The sequence below is a fragment of the Paramisgurnus dabryanus genome, chromosome 4 (genome assembly GCF_030506205.2).
Source record: "Paramisgurnus dabryanus chromosome 4, PD_genome_1.1, whole genome shotgun sequence".
In the NCBI taxonomy this organism is placed as follows: Eukaryota; Metazoa; Chordata; class Actinopteri; order Cypriniformes; family Cobitidae; genus Paramisgurnus; species Paramisgurnus dabryanus.
The window spans coordinates 5,070,329-5,083,537 of NC_133340.1; the positions used below are offsets into that span (position 1 = coordinate 5,070,329).

The 13,209-nt window shown below is 39.0% G+C and overlaps 1 protein-coding gene across 2 annotated transcripts; it reads left to right on the top strand.

Moving 5' to 3' along the window:
• The first annotated feature begins 9,581 nt into the window (after positions 1-9,581).
• On the top strand, positions 9,582-12,914 carry LOC135786164 (uncharacterized). Of its 2 annotated transcripts, none has more exons than XM_065295852.2 (2): positions 9,582-9,980; positions 10,188-12,914. In XM_065295852.2, exons 1-2 carry the CDS (start codon positions 9,824-9,826, stop codon positions 11,468-11,470), a joined length of 1,440 nt encoding a protein of 479 aa, XP_065151924.2. In that variant the 5' UTR covers positions 9,582-9,823; the 3' UTR covers positions 11,471-12,914. The 2 variants fall into 2 exon arrangements, with proteins under 2 accessions (XP_065151924.2, XP_073670327.1); XM_073814226.1 differs by having other exon boundaries at positions 10,191-12,914.
• Positions 12,915-13,209: the final 295 nt, after the last annotated feature.

The following is a 13,209-nucleotide window of genomic DNA, read 5'->3' on the forward strand; positions in this document are numbered from 1 at the left end:
TATCTTATAGATGCTTTTGTATCATTGTATCGTCATTTATCTCTTTTTATAGGAAACAACAAGAGTATACGAGAATACGCAGATGCCAATAAAGGCCTGTTGCACATAGTTTTTGGGGAAAGTTGAGGTAAGCGGGGTTAACCGCGTTGCTAATTTAAACTTTTTATGGAACTTTATATAAAGTTTGTAGTAAATTCCTGAAAAGTCATATCTTTTGTATTACTGTTTGTTATTCATAAGTAGGTTTATAATTATACAACATTATTTCAGAACTGATGAGAGATGACAACTTGTTTACACACTGATTGCGTCAACAGTGTTTTGTAGATATAAGCATGTAGATGATTCATGCTGTTTTAATGCATTTTTTCATCTTTTCACGCAAAAAAATAACATGGGACAACGTAGTCAGTCTGAGAAATGAGGTAAACACACATCTTCCACTATATTTGCATTCCCCTTGGGCATCGTAGTATGTGGCCCTCACAGCTATTGCCCTTTGAAATGCATCTCCCAGTCTTTGTAGTTTTGGGTTGATCATTGTGACTAAAACACTCAATGCGCAATCCCCTCCCCTCCGCAGACGCATGGTACAATGGGATAATAGCCAAAACAGCATTAGCAAGATCTAACGCGCAGGCAAAAATAGATGAGTCAGAGTTCCTCCATTTGCGCATTGATGAGATCCTGAGCCTCTGTTTGCATCCATTGGTAAGAGTAGTTTGGGGGCATATTTGTGTGAGTCACACTTTTCGCCGTGTAATGGAGCAATTATAACATTAAATTCTCAAAGCTTTGTGTTTAAATGTTATGAAGTGTTTCGTTTGCTGATTATATCCAGCAGTGGATCAGAACAGAGCTGTTCATTCAGCCCTGCTCAAAAGTATCAACATTGTAGTGTGTAAACTGTAATGATGCATATGCCTGCTAGGTGGAGCCATTTAGTCATTTGACAATTTCTTTCAATTTCTTTTACTAATGATCCGACAATGTTGTCTTTAAAAAGGGAAGCACAGAATATGTGAGAGATGGAAACCTCAGAGCATCACAATCTCATTGCTATAATTAAACGTTTTACATTTCTACTGTACGTTTATGCATTTGGCCAATGCTTTTATCAAAAGCGTCTTAGAATGCATTACAAAGTATACGTTTTTTAATTATGTTTGTGTTAGAGGAACATTCGGGTCTACTTTTGGCTGTTGCATCATTCAGGTATCATCAGCCGTACAAGCTGTGACTTAAAAGCCTATCTAAGGCCTTTAACTCTATATTGATGTCATGATCTGACACTTTTAATTTGATTTGTGTAATTGTGGGTTACAGTGCCCTGTGGTTAAAGTTTCCGGCAAATGTTTTTATTTATTTTTTCTGTGCCCTGATCATAATCAATTGTTACCTCGGTGAGTTGGCTGGTGATGAAATCACTGTAACGGTGACGTTCAATAGTGTCGTCTCCTACCACCACATGCTGGTACGTCTCCCATGGGGGCTTCAGTTGCCGATCAAGAAGCGCGTGTGTGTTGAGCTTAGCCAAGCTTTCACCCTTTGGCAGAACAATCTGCCAAAAAATCCAATCAAAACCAATTCACAGTCATCTCCCCCATCCTCAGTTCTACAGCTCTTCCTTTTCCACTTCCTCCCCCTCAAAAAGATTTTCGTGCTCTCTTATAATCTGCAGTATAACCTCCAGACATCGCTCTCACATACTTACTTGTAGGACCAGTGCCCCTGTCCCACTCTCACCCTAACACCTAGCCTCTATCGGCCAGCGCTGGTCTGTGTGGAGATTATGTAAGCCTGCCTCTATAAATAGTGGCACCCGGGATCTTTTGTCTTTACCTGCTCGCTCTTAGCCCAACAGTTTTATTTCTGGAGAGCTTGTGGTAGCAGTGCCATGCAGAGCGCCTGTTACCATAGTTACTTATGTTAGCGAGGAGAGAGAGAGACGCCACATTCTTAGTTGTTTTTTCCTCATAGCAGCAGTGCAATCTGTTTGAATAGTCTCATCTCTTTTCAGTCTGTAGTCGTCCCTCTGAAAAGGTGATGCATTCTTTGAAGGTTTTTATTGAATCACCTTGATGGGGGTCAGCGGTTATAAAGTCTGCCTCGCGAGAAAATATGCAGCGCAGACTGTTCACATTAGAAGGCAAGAGAAAACTAGTGCCGGTGCATGAGTTGGTAAAAGATCGGTTCATGCATTTCTCCAAATAGGCTAGATGCAGAGTGGAGAGAAGGCAACAAGGTTTATCCCAAAGTGCAAAAGCTATGAGCAACATGAACCGTGCCATATCACTATAGTGCTAATTTATTACCATTGATAGTGATTAGATAACAACAGGTAGCTGGAGTAGAGCCAGATTGGCCTGCTGGTATGCTCAGTAGATGTGCCTAAGAGTAGAGAAGAGGTTGCTGGGAATGTGGGGGAGTCAGTCAAGAGCGGGCGGGGAACTGCTGGAACCCTCCGTAGTCACGATCAGGAAGAAAGCTTAAGCTCCAGCCCCTCCCAGCCTGAGAGGAGAGGATGGATGTCCGGGGACAAGGGTGGGCGAGCGGGTGTATTTCTGGAACACAAGGGAAACCTGCTGCTGTAGGAGTGGGGTTTTGGTTCTGTAGTTGGGCTTCCCTAACCCCGCTCCCACATCACATATATTGAGAAAAGTGATATAACAGTGGCTTAAAAGAGTCATCTTTTCTGCTTCTATGTAAGGGGTTCTAGTCGTGTACGAGGAAAACATATAACTAGAGATTATAAATTAAGTGAGAAAAAGAAGAGAAATATTTGGCAGCCTAGAGAAGTGTGATACGCGCTTGTATCGAGTCGTGTTTCCGGTCGAGCATTCTCTAATGTTAGCTCTCCCAATCCCTTTTTTGGTTTCTTAGAGGCTTCATTGTTGCTATGGTTTGATAAAGACGAGCCTTCATCTGCTGACATTGGGGGTTTGTAATACATATGGGACGTGCTGCAGTTATAAGACATGCAGTTTCTTTGCCTGTCGAAAACTTGGTAGACGTTCTTGACTGTGCTCCAAAAACCTTCCCACCTCCCATCTTTATGCATAGAAAGAATATAAAACACTATTTTAGAGAAACATCTAAATATTGCTAGAAAAACCAATAGAAACCGTCACAGAAATTCTGATGGATTTAATAGAAATTCTAATTGCTTCCATTAAAATAACCACCAGCTGTTAAACCATTTTTAAATTCCTTTGTGTAGTGTGTTTCGGATTCTAATAGGATTTAATGGTGCAATATTGCAATATAACATCCACCACTATAACTGCCCACATTATTATTATTTTTAAGAAATGTTGGGTAAATATTGGACAACACACACTGCTGGGTTAAAATTGTTCCAATTCTGGGTTGTTTTAACACAACTGCTAACACATGGTTGCATAACAACAATTCAATATTGGGTCATTTTTAACCCAGCACATGTTCTGTCCAATATTCCCAAAATGGGTTAAAATAACAGAGTCTAGAGAACATCAAAGACAATTCTGCACTGTAAGAAACAACAGTCAAAAAGGTCCCAAGTTGTCACTGGGCCAATCCCTTTAAAAAGCTCCTACTGTTTAGGTACAGATGTGTACACCATAGGTGTCATTTACACTGGGGACGCTGGGGACATGTCCCCATCACTTTTGAAATGGCTGATTTTGTCCCCACCACTTTTTGAAAGCATTTGGTTAAAACGTTCTGAAAAATCAAACAATACCTGTGCGACTTACACTCCAAAAATGACTTATTTTATGAAATATTTTTGTCTTGTTTTCAGTAGAAATATCTACAAATTCTTAAATCAAAATGTTTTTTCTTGATGGGCAAAAATGACCTGAGAAAATAAGTCTAGTTTTTAGACAAAAACTATACAATTTAAGTGAATTTGTGATTAAAACAAGCAAAAATATCTGCCAATGGGGTGAGAAATTTTTTTCTTAAACACTTAATTTAAGCAAAATTTTCTCACCCCACTGGCAGATATTTTTGCTTGTTTTAAGCACAAATTCACTTAAATTGTGTAGTTTTTTGTCTAAAAACTAGACTTATTTTCTCACGACATTTTGCTCATCAAGAAAATACATCTTTATTTAAGAATTTTAAGATGTTTCTACTAAAAACAAGAAGAAAAAAAATACTAAGAAAGAAAGTCAGATTTTCAAGAAAAAAATTATTAGTATTTTTGTCTTGTTTTCAGTAAAAATATAAAAAAATTCTTAAATTAAGAAGCTTTTTCTTAATGAGCAAAAATCTAGTTTTTAGACCAAAAATATCAAATTTAATTATTTTTGTGCATAAAACAAGCAAAAAAATCTACCAATGGGGTAAGCTATTTTTTCTTGCATTTTTCTTGAATTAAGTGTTTAAGAAAAATGTTCAAGATTTTTTTTCTACCCCATTGGCAAATTTTTTTGCTTGTTTTATCCACAAAATCACTTAAATTTGGTATTTTTTGTCTAAAAACTAGACCTATTTTCTTAGGTCATTTTACTCATCAAGAAAAAGCATCTTAATTTAAGATATTTTTAGATATTTCTACTGAAAACAAGTAGAATATTTTTTTTTCTTGAAAATAATTTTTTGCAGTGTACGACTGGTTTTGTGGTCCAGGGCACATATGTTGCGTTGTAAGCTTATGGTGTGTTTTCTTTTACATAATGAATTTCATTGTAATCATTTACTTAACGTGCTGCTGTTTTCTACAGTATGGTGCTTTGGCACTGTTTGGTTGATCTGTTGTTGTAGGGACTGTTACATGTGCAGTCGACATTGTTGAGGGTTTTTTGCTGAGTATTTTCGTGTTGTCGACTGGCCTACGCTATGCCCCTTTTTGATGCGCTGTTATTCAATATTTTTCCCGTCCTGCTGTAATGTTTTTTCATCTGATCTTTTGTCCCCACCACTTTTCAACACAAACTGACACCCCTGGTGTATACATACAGTATGGTTCCAGTATGTACCTTTAAAGGTGCAGTGTGTAAATTTTTGAGGCGTCTAGTGGTGAGGTTGCGCATTGCAACCAACAGCTCAGTCCACTGCTCACCCCTCGCTTTTGAAACACATAAAGAAGCTACGTTAGCCGCCACCGGACAAACATGTCTTCATCGGAGACAACTTAGTAAAAAAACTTTGTCTGTTAAAGCCGAAAGTATACTCGGGACGTCCGCGTATGCGCGCCGTCCGCATGACGTCATTTTCGTCATCAGGAGGGTGCGCGGACGGCCGCGCGGACCGTCCGCGTGCAGCCCAAAATTTGAGACCGCGCGGACAGTGCGCGTACAGTCCGCGTACGACAGCGCATGCGCGTGAAAATATTTAGACAGGACACTCCACTATAAACAATTATACAAAGGAAATAAACAGCATTTGCACACACACTATCGTTTTTCTTCTTTAACTTTTACTTCTTCCAAGAACAGAAAGCTCTGGAGCATGTTTGTTTGATTCCTGTTCTTTGTTGTCTTGTTGTTTGTTCTAAACTGTGTTTGCAATGGTGGATCAGTTACTTTTCTTCACCTATCCTAATGTTTTAATGTACCCTAAATGTCACCAAATCAGTGCTGCCCTGACAGCCTGTTAGACTAATAATTTGAATAAGAAATCATTTGTATTGCGTATAGTGTCGAACGCGGCCATCCGCGTGTAGCCGCGGGGACTATACCCGGAAAGCAGCGCGGACGCGTGCGCGCGCGAGCCGGACGCGGAAAAAAAGTATACCAGGGCCTTAAGGGCTTCTAGAAACATGGTGCCACAAAATGGCGACTTCCATGTAAGGGGACCCTCGGTGTATATAGATAAAACCATCTTATTCTAAGGTAATAAAAACATAACGGTTCATTATGAAACGTCTTTATACACCCCTGTTCATATATTTTTGTATAATATTTTGCATTTATGTCAAGAGATCCTTCTAAAAATTACACACTGCACCTTTAAGGGAATAATATGCACTTCTGACCTCTTTAGGTAAGAAAATGTACCACACTGTGACTGCTAGGGACCATCTATTTCTGACAGTGTATATTTTCTTTAAAACCAATAAAATTTCCATTATAACCACACATATTTTAATATCTGTGATGGGTTTTTAATGTTTTAAAAGCAGTATTCTATTGTGTCTTCAACGGGCTAATTTAATGAAAATTATAAAATAAATTGTTATTTTAAGTGTTTTTTTAAATACGGCTCTAAATGCATATTTCATTATATTCTGTATCTGACTGTTTGATGCATATTTTTGTTGCTCTATGTTGTTATATAACATGCATGCATAAGATGCAATATTTTATTTTTAACTTTTTCTGTATTTTAACAGTCTCCCATTAATGGTGCTTCTTCAGCAAAACTATTGCCCTGGGAATGATTCAAATTATGAATGGATGTTATAATGGGAATGTTAAGTTCTTCAAAATGATTGAAAACGGTAGTTTCATTTCACAAGTCATTTTAATCATTCTTGCTAAACAATATCCATTATATATTAACAACAGACGTGATCTATTTGCCACACTGAATCCTTTCAAAGAAACTTTTGAGAAAAATCCGATGCATCTATGGTCTCATTACACTTTTACATTGCATTTCTTCGGTGTAATAATCTTGGTAAGTGCAGGAATTACATAAACCCATTACTGAGCTCCGTGGCATTTTGCAGAGGCGAGAGGTGAGCGCTACTCGGCAGTTATCACAACAGCGTCTCAGTGTTATGAACTCTTAAAGAGGAGAGCTTTTTAATAGGTTTAGGTCAACTGGGAGAGACCACTGTAGAGGGGGATATTAGGACCTTAAATAGGGGAAAAGATTGTAATGGGAACAGTTACCTTCAGAAAATGTCAAACTTGTTCTTAAGTCATTTTTAGCATGATAATAATAGGAATATTTCATATGCTTTCGAATGCATTTTCCAGTGTTAATATGGCCAAGCTTTTGTAATCCTGCATATGTGTTCTTAAAATAAGCTGTTGAAATAAAAAAAAAATAATGAACCACCAACTGCCAATATTTTCTACCATCCTTAAGTTTTACCAGAAAATAAATAAATAAGCACATAAATAGATTGGGTAAACAAAAGATACTTGAGTAGGCATGTGCTAAATGAATGCCTCGCTTTTATCCAGCCCACTGCAGAACGAATTCTTCCTCATCTCTCTTCGTCGTCCGTTGGTGCTCCAGTGGCCTTAACAAAGCAGTATTGCACAGGAGTGGTGGTCACAGCCATTACAGCACAGTTAGATGGGGTAGGCCTTAGTTATCAAGTGATTTTGAAAGCACTTGAACTTTTAATAAAGTTATTATCCCAGTACTGACCATAGGCATCTTTCACACAGAGATTTGAAAGTACAAGGACTGTGCAAAAGCCTTATGCCACCACCACCAGACTTGTTGTTTTAGAAGTTTTAATGACCATCCATATTTATTTTTTAATCTATTTTATTAAGATACAAACAGAAAATACAGGAAATTATTTTCAGGACTAAATGTCTTCTTTAGGCATTGTCGGTGTTTAGTGTGACCTCTCTTGGCACTAAACACATTTCAAGCATTTTTGAGCAGAATGCGTTCTTTAAAATAAGGATTTAATTTAATTTAAGTTTAAGAGATCCTGCACTCTCCTGCTATTGCTCAGTTGGAAGGAGAGTTTACCCTAAAAATTGACACTTTATACAGTTTTTAATACTATATACACATTTCCTGTCATTTCTGGATGTTTTCTATTAAAGAGACTGAGAAACAATTATGATCACTATAACAACAAATCTAATTCTGGCATGGTGGCCTAAGACTTTTGCACAGTGTAGAGCATCGGTGCCCAACCATGCTCCTGGAGGGCTACCGTCCTGCAGACTTCAGTTCCAACAGCTATCAAGCAACCCTGAACACCTTGATTAGCTGCTTCAGCTGTGTTTGATTGGGGTTGGAGCTAAAATCTGCAGGACGGTAGCCCTCCAGGAACAGGGTTGGGCACCCCTGTTGTAGAGAATGAAGCCAGCAGCCAAGGACCACATGAATATCACAATTATTTTGACATCCGGCTATACGATAAATGCAAACTTGTTACAAAAGCTGACCACAGTTTTATTTTTATAAATCTTTAGCATGTCTGCCTACGTCTCACTAGGTTCATTTAAACCAGCTGTCTGCCTGGTTTAAAACAACCCAACATTTTTAGAGTGCAGACTTGCTTAGCAAAATGTTGAATGTCGTTCAATAATTTTGAATATATAATTTCTTGTTGGAAAGGTAAATTCCAAGTAAATGAGAGGAAGAAATGTGTTACAATTTAAAGTAGCAAGAATTTCTCCAATATGGTTTTGTAAACAGACTGCAGGCCGCAGACTCTAATTGTAGTAGCCTATATGGACTTAGCTTTAAGTGGCGCTCTCCGTGGTGCTGAATAACAGTGCACTTTTACCGTCAGCTTTCCATGAAAGTGCGACGGAGTAGGCGATGATGTTCATTTACATGTAACACTCTCTCCATGTTAAATATAAAGATATAGTTTTATTATTTTTGTTTTATATACATGTTATGGGGCCAGCAAATTTTGCCATCCCGATCATTACAATTTGTCACACAGAGCAAAACTCAAGTTTTATATGAAATAATTTTTTATTTAGCCTATTAAACTATTGTTAAAAGGATGGCTTTACAACGAAAAATGAGAAAACAGTAGGCTAACCACTTTACAACCAAATCAAGGGAACCACGAAACATGTTAATCCAGTGTGCGTTTTTTTTTAAAAAAAACATAATTGATATTTGTTTCCTTTATTCTGGACGTTGTAACAGTGATTTATATTTTCAACCCCATAGATAACGTGTATTCTATATATTTCATTATTTTCTTCTTATATCTGGGCCTTTAGCTCACTATTTTTGTGCCGTATATATTTGCTGTCTGGACTAAATTGTATTCTGGATAAGTTTGCTTTTTAACACTGAGAAAATGTGAAAAGAGCTATAAAAATAAATTGAAATTGAAATAAATTAAACATTTAAATTATTTCTCCCGCCAGTTAATCACAAATAACCTCTCCGTCATAGTTTACATTTCAAAATACGCTTACGTATTCTCTGTACGTAAGTATGTCTACCTTCACACTCACAGACATCTTTGAGCTGCTTTCAATAAAAAATATTTAAAAATCTTACGAATTAAGATTGAATAATCTGACAAAGTTTCTACAAGTGTATTAACTTTTTGGGTTGTCTAGATCATTATTTATCTAGTCCCACTTTCTAAAATTGATATAATTCATATAGCCTACAAATTTAAAACACTAATTTGTTATTGTCAAGATCCTGATACTGTATGCAAACGTATACAAAACATAAGCATTTATTTTGAATTAGCTATAGCTGAGGGCTGGCTCTCCCTCGTTCCTTTACTCTTATCGACAGACTTGTTGAAGCGTCAGAACCGTAATTCTCCTTTTTTGGGGGAACCCGTCATATCCTCTGTCCATATATGGTCACGAAGATGACACGCAGCGGGGAATCCTCTCACTGGAGACAATGAATGGGGAGGAGGGCTGATCGGTTGGACGGAGTGTATAAAAGCCGAGCGAAGGGAAGCCGCTGGTGTGAGAATCAACAGATCTACACATCTACTGATAGCTGGAGAGCTAAAATACTTTAACGCATCTCTCAAAAAAGGGGGGATTCCGATTTATTTACACTTCTTTTTGGACGAGCGCCTTTGACGGACTATCGGACTACATTAACTATCGGATCCGTTTGTGATCTTGCTTGTTTGCATACCACCTTTTATCAACCTGCTTGGACTGATAGCCATTTAACACCGTTTTACGCAAAGATGCTTAACAACATGGATTTAAACTCTCAAGATTCTTTCTACTCTCAGTATGAAAGCTGTAACACTTCTGCTATCGGGGTGGAAAGTCACAGCTCGAAAGACAACCAGGATGTCTTCGTGGATGCTGGAAGGACGGCACCTGGCCAGTTTGCGCACGGTGAGTTTCTGACACACTTTAGCATCACAGTTTTTAAATCAATAGCTGTATTCATTGAAGGCCAGTTGTATGGTTTGCATATCCCTTATAATTATGTAGTACATACGTTGAATCATTTTAGGCTACTCAGACTATAAGACCTGTAGTTATATAACGAATTTACGCGTTACGCTTTTCATACTGACGCATGGCTGTTTGTCTCCACAGCAGGTGCGCTTATTACCCCTAAAACGGAGCCCACAAGTGGTACAGATCAGTATAACTCTTGTCATGGTCCTAAAGAGAGCTACGCAACCTCCTTGGCATACTCAGGCAGTTTCTATGTGGAAACATCTCAAGGAGCGCCGTGCAGCACGGAAACATTGCTCAACATGATAACCGAAATCGTTGGCATCTCAACAACCCCGGTGTCGGATACCCGTCAGGGCGCGGACGGTGCTATAAATGGCAGTCATTCCTCTGTGGCCAGCGGCAGTAGCAGTTTTGGCGACGAGGCGGTCCAAGGACAGGCCTCCCCGCAGCTTTATTCCCCGGGACAGGCAAGCCACAATTACCCGGACTCCCAAAGCACGCCGCAGGCCCAAGACTCTACCGCATCGCTGAACTTTTGCTCTTCTCAAGCCTCTACGCATGACGCGGAGCCGCCGTCTGAAACCGCAACATTCCCCGTGGTGATAAAAAATGAATTTGAAAGCAGCTGTTACGAGTGGGCAACTTTCAATAAGTCCGATAACTATTTGGATGCTGGCTTCCAGACAGAGGCGTTCGCAATGCCCAATAGTTTTTCAACCGATCAACAGGTGAAAGAGCTTTTGGACTCTTATTCTCCCATATGCCCAAATCCAGAGATCGAATTTAAAGTGGAAGGCACTCTTAAGCAGGAGCAATGCTTTGAAGGTACTTGCACACAAGGTTTTAACGCCCCCATGTTTAACTACTCTGCTCCAGTTATGGATATCCAATCCAACAATATTTTGAAACCCACCATGTTTCCAAATATTGAACTCCAGTCTAGCTGCGACACAACCTACTCGACCTCAACAATAGACTCCGTTTTGTATTCATCTTTATTACCGGAGTCTTTTAGCCAAACTTACACACGGGCTCAGAAACCGAACAGGGCGAGAAAGAGCCCTGCAACTTCCACCGGGCCCGCAAAAGAGAAACCATTCACTTGCCCAATGGAGACCTGCGACCGGCGCTTCTCTCGCTCGGATGAGCTTAACAGACACATCCGTATCCACACGGGACACAAACCTTTCCAGTGCCGCATCTGTTTGCGCAGCTTCAGCAGAAGCGACCATCTGACCACGCACACTCGCACGCACACGGGCGAGAAACCTTTCTCTTGCGATGTTTGCGGCAAACGCTTTGCCAGGAGCGACGAAAGGAAACGACACGGTCGTGTGCACCTCAAACAGAAAGAAAAGATGGAGTTAAAGCCACAAGTGGTTAATACGTGGCCGTTCACTTTACCCGAAGCAATTTGATCGAGAATTGCGCAGGGCATTATGAGCTCTTGCTGTGCTTGATGTCACATCTTACCGTCTTGGAAGATTCAAGCTTTCTCAAACAGTTATTTAAGCTACAGATTACGACTCCAAAGCTCAACATTGAACGTTGTGGCAATTGTTGCAGGCGACCCGTATGCGCGTAAAGGTCCACTGAGGTGACAGATCGCCCCTTCTTGAATGGGGAAATCGAGTTTAAAGACGGACCTCCCATAATGAACCTTGCATGCAGCTTGCTGTATATGCAGCAAGTGCATAATATTGTGGGTCTTTTATTGTTTCCTCGGCCAATGTATTTTTTTTTTCGGGGAGCGTGTGTTGCAGAGCACATGGACTGAAGTTCAGCACTTTTACTATGGAACAGCTCCAACCTCGACCTTGCATTGTAATGCGGTAGTAAAGCGCACAGCTGGAATGTATTGCACTTATCTCCACTTTCAGACTTAAAAGTGTTTTATTTCGTGCTTTTTGGTCTTTTCTATACGCTGTCACATGTTTAAGAAATCTTTAACATGCATGTAAATGTTTGAGTAAAATTAATAATCTCTGATTGATGCACAGCAGAAATCTGATTTACCTCGTTTTACAACATGGTGACATTATTGGTTAGTTTGTGCCAAGGTTTTTACAACGTATTTCCCCCTTTATAAATGTTTCATTTTGTTGCTATGCTTTCGAATGGTAATTGTGTTGTACAGTTAAAGACTTCAGTTCTACTATTGTCAAATCTAGACAGCAAGTGAGAAGAAATAAATCAATTTATATGCCAATGATCATTTGTATTTTTCTAACAACTGCTAGTTTTTACATTTTATCTGATAAACAATTTATATCTTTATGTACAATGTGTCCAGGGTGTTATAGAAAACACAGACCATTCCAAAAAGATGGCCATAATTCTGATAGCATCTATTTGAATGTATTAATCAGGTTTTAGTACCTTTGTCTGCCCAGGGTATCTGTTATTCGATAACAGATACTCAGTTTTTTACCAGATCAAATTTGTGTATTCATATTTGACCTTGTGACCCTAATTATAAGTCATAAATCACTTAGATTTTCCAGCTCACATGACTCCTTATATTTAGTATAATAATGTGAAGAAAGTAGAATAGCACAGGGTTTCAAATTGATGTTGAGTGATTAGAAAGCATACATTTCTGCAGATTTCTATAGTTCTTTCACATGATATTAGAAGAGTTTTGACATGCCTTTCAGACTAAAAGCTTTTGTATTGTAATAGCTGAATTAATCAATCACAGTAAAAGGGATATGTAGAAGAAATGCGAACTTGCCTTAAGTTATGATAATTATACTGGAGAACTGATTTTGTACATATCAAGACGGTTTATACGCAATACTTTGGATGAACATTGATGTTTGTTATTTTTATGACAAATATTTATGAATAAAACAATTTCTTAAGGTGTATGAGAAAAAAGCTGGTCATTTAAACCTTGCTTTTTTGTGTACATTCCTCTGATCTGTCAAGCCTATCTCATGCAGACATATCTCCACATGCTTCAAGTTCTTGCAATCTGTCGCCAAGAGCTTAGCAGCAGCAATAGGGACTCCTCGACATGTAGGCTGCCCTGTACACATGACGCGTCCCGCTGGCAGTACATCACTGGCTCCCACTTCGATGTGTAAGAGCCTCCGCTGTCTCCCTGATGCTAAGACACTGTCAGCGATCAGCATGTGATGGGTTTTATATTACG

Excerpts from the sequence above, each read along its gene's own strand:
- LOC135786164 (XM_065295852.2), top strand. The coding sequence starts at position 9,824 with ATGCTTAACAACATGGATTTAAACTCTCAAGATTCTTTCTACTCTCAG. Across the intron at positions 9,981-10,187 it reads ACCTGGCCAGTTTGCGCACG|CAGGTGCGCTTATTACCCCT; the intron begins GTGAGTTTCTGA and ends TTGTCTCCACAG.